The 14906-nt window shown below is 44.4% G+C and overlaps 1 protein-coding gene across 1 annotated transcript in view; it reads left to right on the top strand.

The window, feature by feature from the left end:
* Nucleotides 1-14906, top strand: part of LOC135514927 (glypican-1-like) — a 124163-nt gene that overhangs the window by 86939 nt on the left and 22318 nt on the right. Inside the window, exons 4-5 of the mRNA XM_064938671.1 lie at nucleotides 7335-7562; nucleotides 9174-9337. Of these exons, the coding sequence (XP_064794743.1) occupies nucleotides 7335-7562; nucleotides 9174-9337 (392 nt within the window). The remainder of the gene's footprint in view (nucleotides 1-7334; nucleotides 7563-9173; nucleotides 9338-14906) is intronic.

Raw genomic sequence — 14906 nt, 5'->3', positions numbered from 1 at the left:
AGGCAGTGTGTCTGCGTGTGTACTGGATGTGTGGTGAATGTATGCTGTGTGTGTATGACCCCATAGTATGTATGACCACAATCTAACTGGGGTGAGTGTGTGTGTGTGTGTGTGTGTGTGTGTGTGTGTGTGTGTGTGTGTGTGTGTGTGTGTGTGTGTGTGTGTGTGTGTGTGTGTGTGTGTGTGAGTGTGTGAGTGTGTGAGTGTGTGAGTGAGTGAGTGGGAGAGAGAACAAAACATTTCTATATTTGAGGTAATGTTTTTCCACTCCTCAATTGTCCAGTGGAGCCACTTCTTCTTGTTTTTAGCTGATAGGAGTGGAACCCAGTGTGGTTGTCTGCCGCTCCGAGATGCTGTTCTGCACTCCACCGTTGTTCTGCGCCGTTATTTGCCTATTTGTGGCCCGCCTGTGAGCTTGCTCAATTCTTGCCACTCTCCTTTGACCTCTCATAAAATAGCTGTTTTCGCCCACAGGACTGCTGCTGACTAGATGTTTTTTTTTGTTTTGTCTTCCAACAAGACAATGATCCAAAACATAAAGCAAAATCTACAATGGAATGGTTCAAAAATAAACATATACAGGTGTTAGAATGGCCAAGTCAAAGTCCAGACCTGAATCCAATCGAGAATCTGTGGAAAGAACTGAAAACTGCTGTTCACAAATGCTCTCCATCCAACCTCACTGAGCTCGAGCTGTTTTGCAAGGAGGAATGGGAAAAAATTTCTGTGCAAAACTGATAGAGACATACCCCAAGCGACTTACAGCTGTAATCGCAGCAAAAGGTGGCGCTACAAAGTATTAACTTAAGGGGGCTGAATAATTTTGCACGCCCAATTTTTCAGTTTTTGATTTGTTAAAAAAGTTTGAAATATCCAATAAATGTCGTTCCACTTCATGATTGTGTCCCACTTGTTGTTGATTCTTCACAAAAAATACAGTTTTATATCTTTATGTTTGAAGCCTGAAATGTGGCAAAAAGTCGCAAAGTTCAAGGGGGCCGAATACTTTCGCAAGGCACTGTATGTACACTGATCATACAAAACATTAGGAACACCTGCTCTTTCCATGACATAGACTGACCAGGTGAATCCAGGATAAAGCTATGATCCCTTATTGATGTCACCTGTTAAATCTTCTTCAATAAGTCTAGATGAAGGGGAGGAGATATTTAAGCCTTGCGACAATTGACACCTGGATTGTGTATGTGTGCCATTGAGAGGTTAAATGGGCAAGACAAAATATTTCAGTGCCTTTGAACAGACTAGGTTAGTAGGTGCCAGGCGCACCGCTTGGAGTGTCAAGAACTGCAACGCTGCTGGGTTTTTCACGCTTAACAGTTTTGCTGTGTGTACCAAGAATGGTCCACCACCCAAAGGGCATCCAGCCAACTTGACACGATTGTAGGAAGCATCGGAGTCAACATGGCCCAGCATCCCTGTGGAATGCTTGTAGAGTCTATGCTGTTCTGAGGGCAAAATGGGTGTAACTCAATATTAGAAAGGTGTTCCTAATGTTTTGGACACTCGCTGTATTGTATGCAAACAAAAAAGGGAAATGATATTATTTTATACCAATACAATTGCTCAGAGAAAGATTTTGTTTAACAAGTAATAACTTTTTTTCTCAAAAAGGTAGGGGTCAAAAAGATTGTGACCCCTGTTTTCCATACATGTCAGTACCTCACCTTGCAAGGATACCAGTACTGAGCCTGTTCTAAAAAGATTTTATGAGATTGGAGAACACATTGGGAGGGATCTTGCACCATTCCTCCATACAGAATCCTTCCAGATCCTTGATCTTTTTCATCTGCCCTTATGGACTGTCTTCTTCAATTCAAACCACAGGTTTTCAATGGGTATCATGTCTGCAGTCTGAGTCAGCCATAGGCTAAATGTTGATTTTTGTGGCCAATTAACCATTTCTTTGTGGATTTCGATGTGTGCTTGGGGTTATTGTCTTTCTAGAAGATCCACTTGTGGCCCAGTTTCAGCCTCCTGGCAGAAGCAACTCGATTGGAGTGGATTTAACAAGTGACATCAATAAGGGATCACAGCTTTCACCAGGATTCACTTGGTCAGGCTATGTCTTGGAAAGAGCAGGTGTTCATAATGTTTTGTACACTCAGTGTAGTTCAGTATGTGAATTCTTTGTTTTATATTGTAATTTTTGCTCATATTTATCAATAATTTTTGACACCACTGTTTAAAAAAAAAAAAATTGTATTTCTATTTAACTAGGCAAGTCAATTAAGAACTAATTCTTATTTACAATGATGGCCTATCAACCTACAACCTAAGCTTGATGCCCTCAATCTCACACAAATTATCAATGAACCTACCAGGTGCAACCCCAAAGCTGTAAACACGGGCACCCTCATAGATATCATCTTAACCAACTTGCCCTCTGCTGTTTTCAACCAAGATCTCAGTGATCACTGCCTACATCCGTAATGGGTCTGCGGTCAAACGACCTCCCCTCATCACTGTCAAACGCTCCATGAAACACTTCGGCGAGCAGGCCTTTCTAATCGACCTGGCCCTGGTATCCTGGAAGGATATTGACCTCATCCCGTCAGTAGAGGATGCCTGGTTATTCTTTAAAAATGTGGAAATTTAGAACCAGGAACAGATATAGCCCTTGGTTCTCTCCAGACCTGCCTGCCCTTGACCAGCACAAAAACATCCTGTGGCGTTCTGCATTAGCATCGAACAGCCCCCGTGATATGCAACTTTTCAGGGAAGTTAGGAACCAATATACACAGGCAGTTAGGAAAGCCAAGGCTAGATTTTTCAAGCAGAAAATTGCTTCCTTCAATACAAACTCAAAAAAGTTCTGGGACACTGTAAAATCCATGGAGAATAAGAGCACCTTCTCCCAGCTTCCCAGTGCACTGAGGATAGGAAACTCTGTCACCACCGATAAATCCACTACAATTGAGAACCTCAATAAACATTTTTCTACGGCTGGCCATGCTTTCCACCTGTCTACACCTATCCCGGTCAACAGCCCTGTACCTCCCAAAGCAACTCACCCAAGCCTCCGCATTTCTCCTTCTCCCAAATCCAGTTAGCTGATGTTCTGAAAGAGCTGCAAAATCTGGACCCCTAAAAATCAGCCGGGCTAGACGATCTGGACCCTTTCTTTCTAAAATTAAGAAACCTTTGTTTGCAATTACAGAGATTATACGTTTCCTGTAGATCTTGACCAGGTTTGCACACACTGCAGCAGGGATTTTGGCCCACTCCTCCCTACAGACCTTCTCCAGATCCGATCCTTCAGGTTTTGGGGCTGTCGCTGGGTAATACGGACTTTCAGCTCCCTCCAAAGATTTTCTATTAAGTTCAGATCTGGAGACTGGCTAGGCCACTCCAGGACCTTGAGAATCTTCTTACGGAGCCACTCCTTAGTTGCCCTGGCTGTGTGTTTCGGGTCGTTGTCATGCTGGAAGACCCAGCCACGACCCATCCTCAATGCTCTTACTGAGGGAAGGAGGTTAGAATTGGCTTCCTATTTCGCAACAAAGCATCCTTCACTCATACTGCCAAAAATACCCTCGTAAAACTGACCATCCTACCGATCCTCGACTTCGGCGATGTCATTTACGAAATAGCCTCCAACACTTTACTAAATAAATTGGATGCAGTCTATCACAGTGCCATCTGTTTTGTAACCAAAGCCCAATATACTACCCACCAATGTGACCTGTATGCTCTCGTTGGCTGTCCCTCACTTCATATTCTTCGCCAAACCCACTGGCTACAGGTCATCTACAAGACCCTGCTAGGGTTAGGGTTAAAGCCCCACCTTATCTCAATTCGCTGGTCACCATAGCAGCACCCACCCGTAGCACGTGCTCCAGCAGGTTTATCTCATTGGTCACCCCCAAAGCCAATTCCTCTTTTTGGCCGCCTCTCCTTCCAGTTCTCTGCCGCCAATGACTGGAACGAACTACAAAAATCACTGAAACTGGAGACTTATATCTCCCTCACTAGCTTTAAGCATCCGCTGTCAGAGCAGCTCACAGATCACTGCACCAGTACATAGCCCATCTGTAAATAGCCCAAACAACTCCCTCTTCCCCTACTGACTTGATTTATTTATCTTGCTCCTTTGCATCCCAGTATTTCTACTTTGCACATTCATCTTCTGCACATCTACCATTCCAGTGTTTCATTTCTATATTGTATTTACTTCGCCACCATGGCCTATTTATTGCCTTAACTCCCTTATCTCACCTCATTTGCACACATTGTATATAGACTTGTTTTTCTACTGTATTATTGACTGTATGTTTGTTTACTCCATGTGTAACTCTGTGTTGTTGTGTGTGTCGAACTGCTTTGCTTTATCTTGGCCAGGTCACAGTTGTAATTGAGAACTCGTTCTCAACTGGCCTACCTGGTTAAATAAAGGTGCCTTTTTAAAAAATGAGGCAGAATGAATCTTGTGAGGATGAGGCCTAGGATTCAAAATAAGAATGTTGAACAAAACGCACATCACAACAAAGAGAGACCTAAGACAGCAACACAAAATGGTAGCAACACATGGTAGCAACACAAACATGGCACAAACACTGTTAGGCACAGACAACATATACATATATACAGTTGAAGTCAGAAGTTTACATACGCTCGTTTTTCAACCACTCCACAAATTTCTTGATTACAAACTATAGTATTGGAAAGTCGGTTAGGACACAAGTACTTTTTCCAGCGATTGTTTACAGACAGATTATTTCACTTATAATTCACTGTATCACAATTCACTGTATCACAATTCCAGAGGGTTAGAAGTTTACATACACTAAGTGTACTGTGCCTTTAAATTCCAGAAAATAATGTAATGGCTTTAGAAGCTTCTGATAGGCTAATTGACATCATTTGAGTCAATTGGAGATGTACTTGTGCATGTATTTCAAGGCCTACCTTCAAACTCAGTGCCTCTTTGCTTGACATCATGGGAAAATCAAAAGAAATCAGCCAACACCTCAATTTTTTTGTAGATCTCCATAAGTCTGGATTGCAAGTATAAACACCATGGGACAACACAGCTGTCATACTGCGCAGGAAGGAGATGTGTTCTGTCTCCTAGAGATGAACGTACTTTGGTGCGAAAAGTGCAAATCAATCCCAGATCAACAGCAAAGGACCTTGTGAAGATGCTGGTGAAAACAGGTACAAAAGTATCTATATCCACCGTAAAACAAGTCCTATATCGACATAACCTGAAAGGCCGCTCGGCAAGGAAGAAGCCAATGCTCCAAAACCGCCATAAAAAAGCCAGACTACGGTTTGCAACTGCACATGGGGACAAAGATCGTACTTTTTTGGAGAAATGTCCTCTGGTCTGATGAAACAAAAATAGAACTGTTTGGCCATAATGACCATCGTCATGTTTGGATGAAAAAGGGGGAGGCTTGCAAGCCGAAGAACACCATCCTAACCTTGAAGCACGGGGGTGGCAGCATCATGTTTTGGGGGTGCTTTGCTGCAGGAGGGACTAATGCACATCACAAAATAGATGGCATCACGAGGAAAGAAAATTATGTGGATATATGGATGCAACATCTCAAGACATCAGTCAGGAAGTTAAAGTTTGGTCGCAAATGGGTCTTCCAAATGTACAATGACCCCAAGCACACTTCCAAAGTTGTGGCTAAATGGCTTAAGGACAACAAAGTCAAGGTATTGGATTGGCCATCACAAAGCCCTGACCTCAATCCTATGGCCTAGGAACAGTGGGTTCAGGGGCAGAACAACAGATTTGTACCTTGTCAGCTCGGTGGTTTGAACTTGCAATCTTCCGGTTACTAGTTCAACACTCTAACCACTAGGTTTCCCTGCCAGACTATTTACTAGGAGTAAATGTCAGGAATTGTGAAAAATTGAGTTTAAATGTATTTGGCTAAGGTGTATGTAAACTTCCGACTTCAACTGCATATATAATAGAGAGGGAGAGACAAAGACAGAGAGAGAGACACACAGAAAGAGACAGTACTGCTGAGCTACGGGAATTCTCTAACCCATACTTGGGGGTTTCATAGAGGCTCCATGATTCCTCTTCTCAGCTGCTCCCCATCCGGGGTGTATGGCGGGCCGGAGGAGATAAGAACGCCTTCAAAGAAAACGACACAGTCAGACACACGCACGCGCATTAAAGACGATGCAATGAAAATGTATTCTTGAACAGTGCAGTCGCTGCGCAGCCTGTTTATTGTGTAGTGTGGTTTTGGTCAGAGCCATGGTATTGACAGATTGGAGAGTCCCATTCCAGCAGGACTGGGTTTGTCTGCTGTCGATTTTGCTCTCTGCTTTTTGTTTGTGTGTGTCTCTGCAGGCCTGTATGTGCCTGTGTCTGTTGGTGCCAGTTTATGCTGCATGCCTCTGACTGTGTTTTTTCTACTGTCTGTGTATCCCACTCATTGTGTTTTATGTGTTTGGCGTACAGTACACATCCTATCCTCATCCTGAGAAAACATTTTAAAAACACTTCCTCTCCGGGTTCATCTCTGTGGCATCTTTTCATACGCAGTACAAAGCCAGGAGACGCAGAGAGAGAAGTGGTGTAAAGTTTCGGAGAAGTCGGTGCAGAGCCTCAGTCCTCACAGCTAAACTACACTAAACGGCAGGGAGCTGTATCATAGGCAACACCGCTCTTTGAGTCTGACCTTTGTCCTACTGTTGTTTGTCGCAAGGGGGATTCTGGGACAGAAAACACATAAAAGGGAAATTATACCCTTTCATTTTTGCATTTACTTTGCTTCCAAACCCCCTGTGAAGAGATGACTGTGTCATGGAAAGAGGGTGAGAGAGAAAACAGAACAAGGAGGAAAACATCGATCAACAGCTCAGCTAAGAACCACTAAAGCTATGCACAACAAAGCAAAGCACTACCACTGCCTGAACGTGACGTCTGTAGAGAACATAGACTGCCTATCTAAATCCTCCTACTAGGACGGCTAGTAGCCTAGTTCACTGCTTCTCAATCCTGGTCCTGGGGACCCAAAGGGGGCACATTTTTGTTTTTGCCCGAGCACTACAAAGCTGATTCAAATGATCAACTCATCAAAAGGCAAAAACTAAAATGTGCCCCCTTTGTGTCCCCATGACCAAGGTTGAGAAGCACTGGGCTAATTGTTTAGAGCATTGGGCCAGTAACCAAAATGTTTTTGGTTTGAATCCCCAAGATGACTAGGTCAAAAATCTATCAATGTGCCCGTGAGCAAGGCATTTAATCCTAGTTGCTCTGGATATAAGTGTGTGCTAAACTGTAAATGTAATCCCACCAGATTGGACTTCCTATTTTACACTTTCTGTTTCCTGTCACATTCCAGATTACCTGCTGGAGCTGCTGAACCGTTCTGAGGTTGTCCTGCAAGAGTCCTACCCCCCAGTGCTAGGTTTCCTGTACACCCAGAACACCCGCGTGTTCTCTGACCTGTACACGGAGCTGAGACGATACTACCGCGGTTCCAACATCAACATAGAGGAGGCGCTCAACGAGTTCTGGGCCCGCCTGCTGGAGAGGCTGTTCAAGGGAGCCAACGGACAATACCTCATAGGTACGTAAACATTACACATTGAACTTAAATATGATCTTTGAAATATTTCACTTTTAAAATCTCCATTGAAAACAAATTCTGTTTTTTTTTCCCCCCAACTTATCCAAACATTAGAATAATGTAGAATAATAATAAAAATGATTTCATCAATCTGACTCCAATGCACAATTTAAATTTAACCGGCCCTGTGCGTCTCTGGAGGATCGAGCAAGATAGCGAATAATTGCATCAGTGACTCAGTATGTCTATAATGAACATGTGTCTGTCTTGCACCGTTATGCAATTATTAAGAGGCTGGGTACAAATAGCTAATCCCGGCGACCAATGTTCCAGCATGAATTGTTTGAGGCGAGCAGCTCAGGGATGTTAAGTTGGTACCCAAGCATGTGCTCTGTGTGTAGTGTAGTTAATTTACCAACTATCAAATTATAAGCATATAGCCAATCAAATAATGACTCTGTGAAAGGAGGAATGGATTTACCAATAGAATGTATTAGTCACAAAATAATTGTCACTCAAACAATTACAGTGTACATGAAAAACCACTCAGAATAAATGACTATATCCAATAGGCTCAGACTTTTATTTAACCAGGCAAGTCAGGTAAGAACAAATTATTATGTTCAATGACAGTCTACTGGGGAGCAGGTGTTTAACTGCCTTGTTCAGGGGCAGAATGACAGATTTTTACCTTGTCATCTCGGGGGTTTGATCAAGCAACCTTTTGGTTACTGGCCTAATGCTCTAACCACTAGGCTACCTGCATTCTTAAAGTGGTTACACTTGTCTTCAGTTCAGAATATTCTCTAAGACACACAAAAGAAAAATTACGCCTGTCTGAAATACACAGGAGCTTCGTAGCCAGTTCTCAAGGTTTGAGCCAATTCACGGTTCTTTAAAACACATTTCAATTGGCTCAAGTGGGAACCCAACCTGAATGAACATTTCTTAACACTTTGCTAGTGAAAAAGCAAAAGACAGCAAAACACCAGGCAGATTCTAATCTAATCATCTCAATTTGAATGTTATGACCAAACAACACAAATGTGCCTGACAACCAGTCAACCCGACATACCATTTCAATTCCAGTCAGACATCGGTCAGAAGACACAATGCCATAAGACATATTAACATGTGCAGTCCTTGAAACAAACCCAACACGACAACTTAATTCACACGGTAACATGAATTTCATTTGTTTCGAGTTTACATCAGTCATCACACCTCTCCTAGCGCGAATGTCCCTAAGGACTTCCATCGGGACGTCTCTTTCCCGGGATTGCCACGGCGAAGGTGTTGACTCTCTCCTATGAGATGCAAATATACAGCCGTCCATCCAGACCATGCGAAATTGTATGAACGTGCCAGGCTGGCGTCGATCACTGGCCTTCGTCATCATTCACATTTGTTCACTCTCTATTTTTCCGCCCCATAAACTCTTGTGTTGAAATTGAATAACCTCAACCCTGGTAAATATTGTCATGATTTTCATCTTGTTTGCTTTCAACTTTTATTCTTAACTAGGTGAGGTTGTTATATTGCTTTAGCTGTCATCATGAGGGAAGTATAAGTATGAAGGGTGTTTAACTAATAAAGTTGTTTTGATTGTAGGTGATGACTACATGGAGTGTGTGTCCAAGCAGTCGGAGACGCTGCGACCCTTTGGTGACACCCCCCGCGACCTCAAGTTGAAGGTGACACGTACATTTGTGGCCGCACGCTCCTTTGTCCAGGGACTGGTGATCAGCGGGGAGGTGGTTCGCAAGGTGTCACAGGTAAGACAGATTATGTTTCTCCCTTTTATGTTTGCCAGTGTCTTTGTCTCTCTCTCTCTCTCTCTCTCTCTCTCTCTCTCTCTCTCTCTCCCTCTCTCTCTGTCCCTCTCTCATCCTGTCAATTAAACCTACTGTACATCAATTTGGCACTTTTATACACCAAGTATCTGGAGCTTTGAGAGACGTTCTACCAAACTAATGCCACGGCATGAGAGAAGAATCCCTGGTGTCTCTTCTTCTAATGTAAACAAAACACCCACACCACAGGCAGCTAAATGGACGCCTCAAATCCTCCATGAATCCTACAGCATCCGGCATTTATTTTGTCTTGTCGTGTTGTCTGTGGCTTCGGACCTTTGTAGCGGCTGTGCGTCACACTGTGTACAGTAGTTCTCTGGCGGCTCTGTGCTGCTTCTCTAGAACAGTGTGTGGTAAACACACTCAGTCACGGGGCCCATTAACAGCCTATAAATAGGGCTGTGCTTCTCATTACCGGCCAATTCATCTCTGATAGAGTTACGGCGCATCAGAGGAGGGAGAAATCTAAGAGCAGAACACTAGGTCGTTCACACATACAGTGAGAGAGTGAGCCACAGCTCTGGACAATGTCAATGGAGCTACCTGAGGTCGAGGAAGGGAAGGTAGGAAAGTAGAGGAATGGGTTGAGAGTAGAGGACTGGAGGAGAGAGGAAGGTGAGGAGGAGAAAGGGGAGATTTATGCATTATGTGGAGTTTCGAGTCTGATTGGACCAGCCAGGGAGGCAGCGGGCTGAGCAGAATGCCAGATGGCATGCTGGGATATGTGTACCCCCCCCCCTCTCTCTCTCTCCTCCCTGTAGTTCCAATCAGACTGTGGTTGGGATTGTGTGGTTAGGAGAAAGGGAAACGGAGAGAGAAAGAGCGGGTAGAGAGGGTTTAGATGAGGTAGAGAAGAAAGAGCGAATGGAAGACAACGGGTAACAGAGAAGGGAGAGTCGAAGTGAGAGGGACACTCATGTACACACGTTGACGTTGGCTGTGACAAGAGATCACTGTGAGATGTACACCTTCTCTTCCCCCTCCCCTGCCATCAAATCACACCGTATCCCAGAGTACTGCCTGTGTGCCTATGTTAATGCGTGCCAGAATACTCCCTGACCTCCATTGAGAATAGCAACGGTTGCCCTGCGCCCCGGCATTAGTGCAAAGGATGACATTTTGTCATTTGTAAAAGCCGCACTAATTGCTTACGCATTTTCCCCAGCCAATGTCATTTAATGGACACATCGCTGGATGTCCTTCAGCAGCAACAACACGGCTATAGTCAGGAAATATGGATCAGATCAAGCAGCTCTGGGGGAGAGGAGGAGGAGAAGGGAGGGGAATAGGTGTGTGGGGGTGAGATAGCTAGCAACTGCTTATCAGCCTGACACCCTGAGGGCTGGCAGTGCTCTGTAGTCCAGCCTAGCAGGTCTGGAGAGTGGATCCACAGGGTATACGTCAGAAATAGACATGCCAGTTTAGCGTCTGGCTGTCTGCCCATGCTAATACTATTCCTTGTTCCCCCGCTAGGCTAGGCTACACTAACTGTTGCCATGCTAATGCCTGGCCTTTTTCCCTTTTTTCCCTTGCTAACTCTAATGCCCACTTACAGTATGCCTGTGGCATGGCTAGGCTAACTTCTGCCATGCTTTCCCTTATTCCCCCTGGCTACGCTAGGCTACACTACGCTAGCTGTGGCCATGGTACTTCTGGGCATTATTCCCTTATGCTTGCGGCTTCGCTTCGCTAGGCTTCGCTACCTGTGGCCACTGTAATTCTAGGCTTTATTGCCTTATGCTTGCAGCTAGGCAATGCTACGTTGTGCGCTTAATTGAGTTACCCGAAGGTCCCTCTGTGTGGGCTGTGTGTCTTATCCCCTCTATAGGGACACACTTAGAGAGGTGCATCACGCTAACACGCTAACCTTCACATCAGCACAATACCCTCACCTTGCCTTATGGAGAGGACAATTATATAGTAGTGAACACACTTTTAGTAGGCTATACCTCCTCATGACTGTTGCAAAGAGATGACCTCAAACAGTTTATAAAAGCCTAATTTCACTTTAATAACTGCACTTTCCGTATTTCAGAATAGGAGAGTGTGAACTGTATCTTTCCCTATTGCGGTAATATCAACAAATGTCATTGGTGCGCTGATTATAACACTCCCCTTGCACTATGCATGACGGGGGACATTTTTCACCATTGCATCAATATTGACCTCCTACAGAAGAGCGGATGTTTCTCAGTAGTAGTGCTCTGATTTTAACCTTACTCTTGTCTTGTGTGTGGAGGGGGCCATTTCTCATGGGTGCGTTGACATTAACTGCTGTAGCAGGAGCTGATTGCCTGAGCCCAGGGCTATACTTTATGATGCCTCTCCTTTCCAACCGCCTGCAGATGTGTGTGTGTGTTAATCTGTGAGTGTGGGTTAGTGTGAACACATAAAGGAACGGGAAAGATTGAGAGCGAGAGACAAAGAGAGAAAGGTTTTTGCTCAGAGGTAGTTCTCTCTCTCTCCTCCCTGTGTGTATTCCCTACCTTCCAACATCACCACCAGTTTTCAGGGACGCTCTCTGTCCTGATGGTACAGTACAGTAGGAAGTAGGCCACAGCACGCGCCACATTTATCACTACGAGGCTTGGAGTCTAGTACGGCTAACGCAGGGGGAAGAGGCTACTCATATATCTTCATTAATTACACAATGAGAGAGAGAGAGAGGCCACCCTATTCCCAGGACCTCTCTGACATGTATACAGTATATGGAGATGTAGTGTAGGCAGGGTCACAGTGGTAAGGTTGAATAATGTACTGTTTACATGTAGTACTGATAATGTCAATGGCGTGGCACGTGCGCACACACACACACACACACACACACACACACACACACACACACTTGCTCTTAATTCACAATTCTCCAAAGGTTACCTAATTAGTGTAAGGTCGGTGTGTAGAACTGTGTAGCTTGTGTCTGTGTCAGTTAGCCAGGCCCAGCATCTCTCTCTGTCTCTCTCTCTGTCTCTCTCTCTCTCTGTCTCTCTCTGTCTCTCTCTGTCTCTCTCTGTCTCTCTCTGTCTCTCTCTGTCTCTCTCTGTCTCTCTCTGTCTCTCTCTGTCTCTCTCTGTGCTTGGTGTGCATCCAAAGAATTACAGGGAGGGAAACTGTGAGCATTAACCTCAAGCAATCAGGACATGGATGATTTGCTCACTCCATTAAGCCTATTGTCTATGGTTTGGGATGTCAGAGCTACAGTATGCTAGTCTGAACCCAGATTTGTTTGTGTCCCTCTCATTGCCTCATTGTTTGCATGACAATGAATGAAAAGGAGTTGACAAGACAGCACAAACAGATCTGGGATCAGGCTAAACAGTATAGCATCGCTGTCTGATGAAAACCTCCCATCTTTGACGGTTTACATTTTTAAAAACATTTATTGAAGGCAATGACTCCCTTCTATGTACTCTGAATATTTCAAGACTCTAGGACCAAGAAAATGTATGGAAAATAGCTTCTGACGTTTCAGAATTGTATGTTCTGTAATGGGAAAATATTTGTCCATTTCCTGAAAAGTTTCTGTTTTGGAGATAAGAGTTTTCCATCAGACGGTGACGATAATAGGCTTCTCTGGCTGCAGTCGTGCTACAAAGACCTCACTTCATTGAATGTGTGCAGGATGATAACATTAACTCAAATGAAGGAAAAATCCTTCCTTTCAAATATTCTGTCTCTTCCTTTGTGTCTACTCCCTGACTCTAGGTCTTCGTGTTCTCTCTCCCGTCTCTCCATTTGCTTTCTGGGACTTTATTATTGTCAACTCTTTTCTTCGGGCTCCACATACGCCTTTCCACCCCCCCCCCCCAAAATCCAGTCTCTCTCTCTCATCAAAACAGTGATTGCCTGACTCATTCCTTTGCCTAACGAGCGGAGGAGTGAAGGAGGAGAGGAGGGGGGACACGGGGGCGTGCTGTCGAGTCAGGATGTGAAACCAACACTATTTTTATGTCATCACCAGAACCCTGCATTCCCATTGATTCATATTGACTGTTTCCTAATCAATAGATAGTCACTGACCTGCTGTCAACATCAATATCATCAACAGTCTATTTTTATGTAAAGTCAACTGTCTCCTGGTACGATATCAGTAGCAGGTTAACAATCCCATTATAATTAGTAGATAAGGAACCTAGGTCATCACTGTCAGGTATCATTAGAGGAAGAGGCTTCTGTCGGTGGTCCTGAGACCATGTTCATTTGTCTATAACATTGGAAACTGTTAGCTAATGTCTGCATGTTTCTGCTAACTACGCTTTGTCTGACTTTGGTATGACAAGGGTGGCGGATTCCAGGAAAAGCATCACACCGCCCCCGATGTCAGCTAAGAGGAGTTTGGTATTCCGAGCTGAGCTCTGTCTCCCTCTCACACAGATACACACACACACTTATACTGGAGTTTTGTATGCATAGCCGGGGCTCTCTTACTAGCAGGGCTTACTGGTATCAACCCAGTTTCAGTCATAATGCACCAAGGCCCTTTCCTGAGGGAACAGCCCAGTGGGATAGCGAGAGAGAGAGAGAGAGAGAGAGAGAGAGAGAGAGGCGGAAGAAAAGAAGGATGGAGGGATCTGGTGGAAAGTGAAGACAGATGTGTCATGCAGTGGGGAAAAAAGCTCATTCTCTCGGCTGATCAGTTTCCACGGTAACCAGGTTGACTAAAACCTACAAGCGCGGCGCTAGCGTAAAAGGATGGCCATGGGAAGTGAACTCCCGCTGTATTGTGTGTGTGTGTCGTTTGTTCGCCCATCGCCAAGGACACTCGCTTATTCACAGGATCTTAAGCTGTTCTCCTTTCCACATATCTCAGGACCCATGATAGCAAATGACAATAATGGAACTATTGTAGTAGTGGCAGAAGCAGTAGTAACCGTTGGAATGGCAGGGACAGTCACTGGACGGCCTGATGCATTTCTTTCAGTCTTGTTTGTCATTGGAACATATATGCTATTGTTCATAGAGGTGTTGGAACGGCCAAGGCTTTGTATGAAAAGAAAACCGTAAGAACACACAGGGACATTCATTTCATATGATTGAAGGGGAACATGTCGGTCTGTATTTAGCCTGGATGCCAGGTTGTTTCTGTCTCTGATTTGTCAATGCTCACAGGGGCATTTGTGTCTTTCCTACACTGTGTAAAGTACCTCAATTGAGTGTATGCATTAATATTGAGAGGTATTTATGATATACAGTACCAGTCAAGAGTGTGTTGGGTCATTGTCCTGTTGAAAAACAAATGAGAGTCCCACTAAGCGCAAACCAGATGGGATGGCGTATCGCTGCAGAATGCTGTGGTAGCCATGCTGGTCAACTGTGTCTTGAATTCTAAATAAATCAATGACAGTGTCACCAGCAAAACACCATCACACCTCCTCCATGCTTCACGGTGGGAACCACACATGTAGAGGTCATCCATTCAACTCCTCTGCGTCTCACAAAGACACGGGGTTAGAACCAAAAATCTCATATTTGGACTCATCAGATTTCCACC

Source organism: Oncorhynchus masou, chromosome 3, assembly GCF_036934945.1.
Source record: "Oncorhynchus masou masou isolate Uvic2021 chromosome 3, UVic_Omas_1.1, whole genome shotgun sequence".
Classification (NCBI taxonomy): Eukaryota; Metazoa; Chordata; class Actinopteri; order Salmoniformes; family Salmonidae; genus Oncorhynchus; species Oncorhynchus masou.
This window is presented reverse-complemented; position numbering and strand designations above follow the sequence as displayed.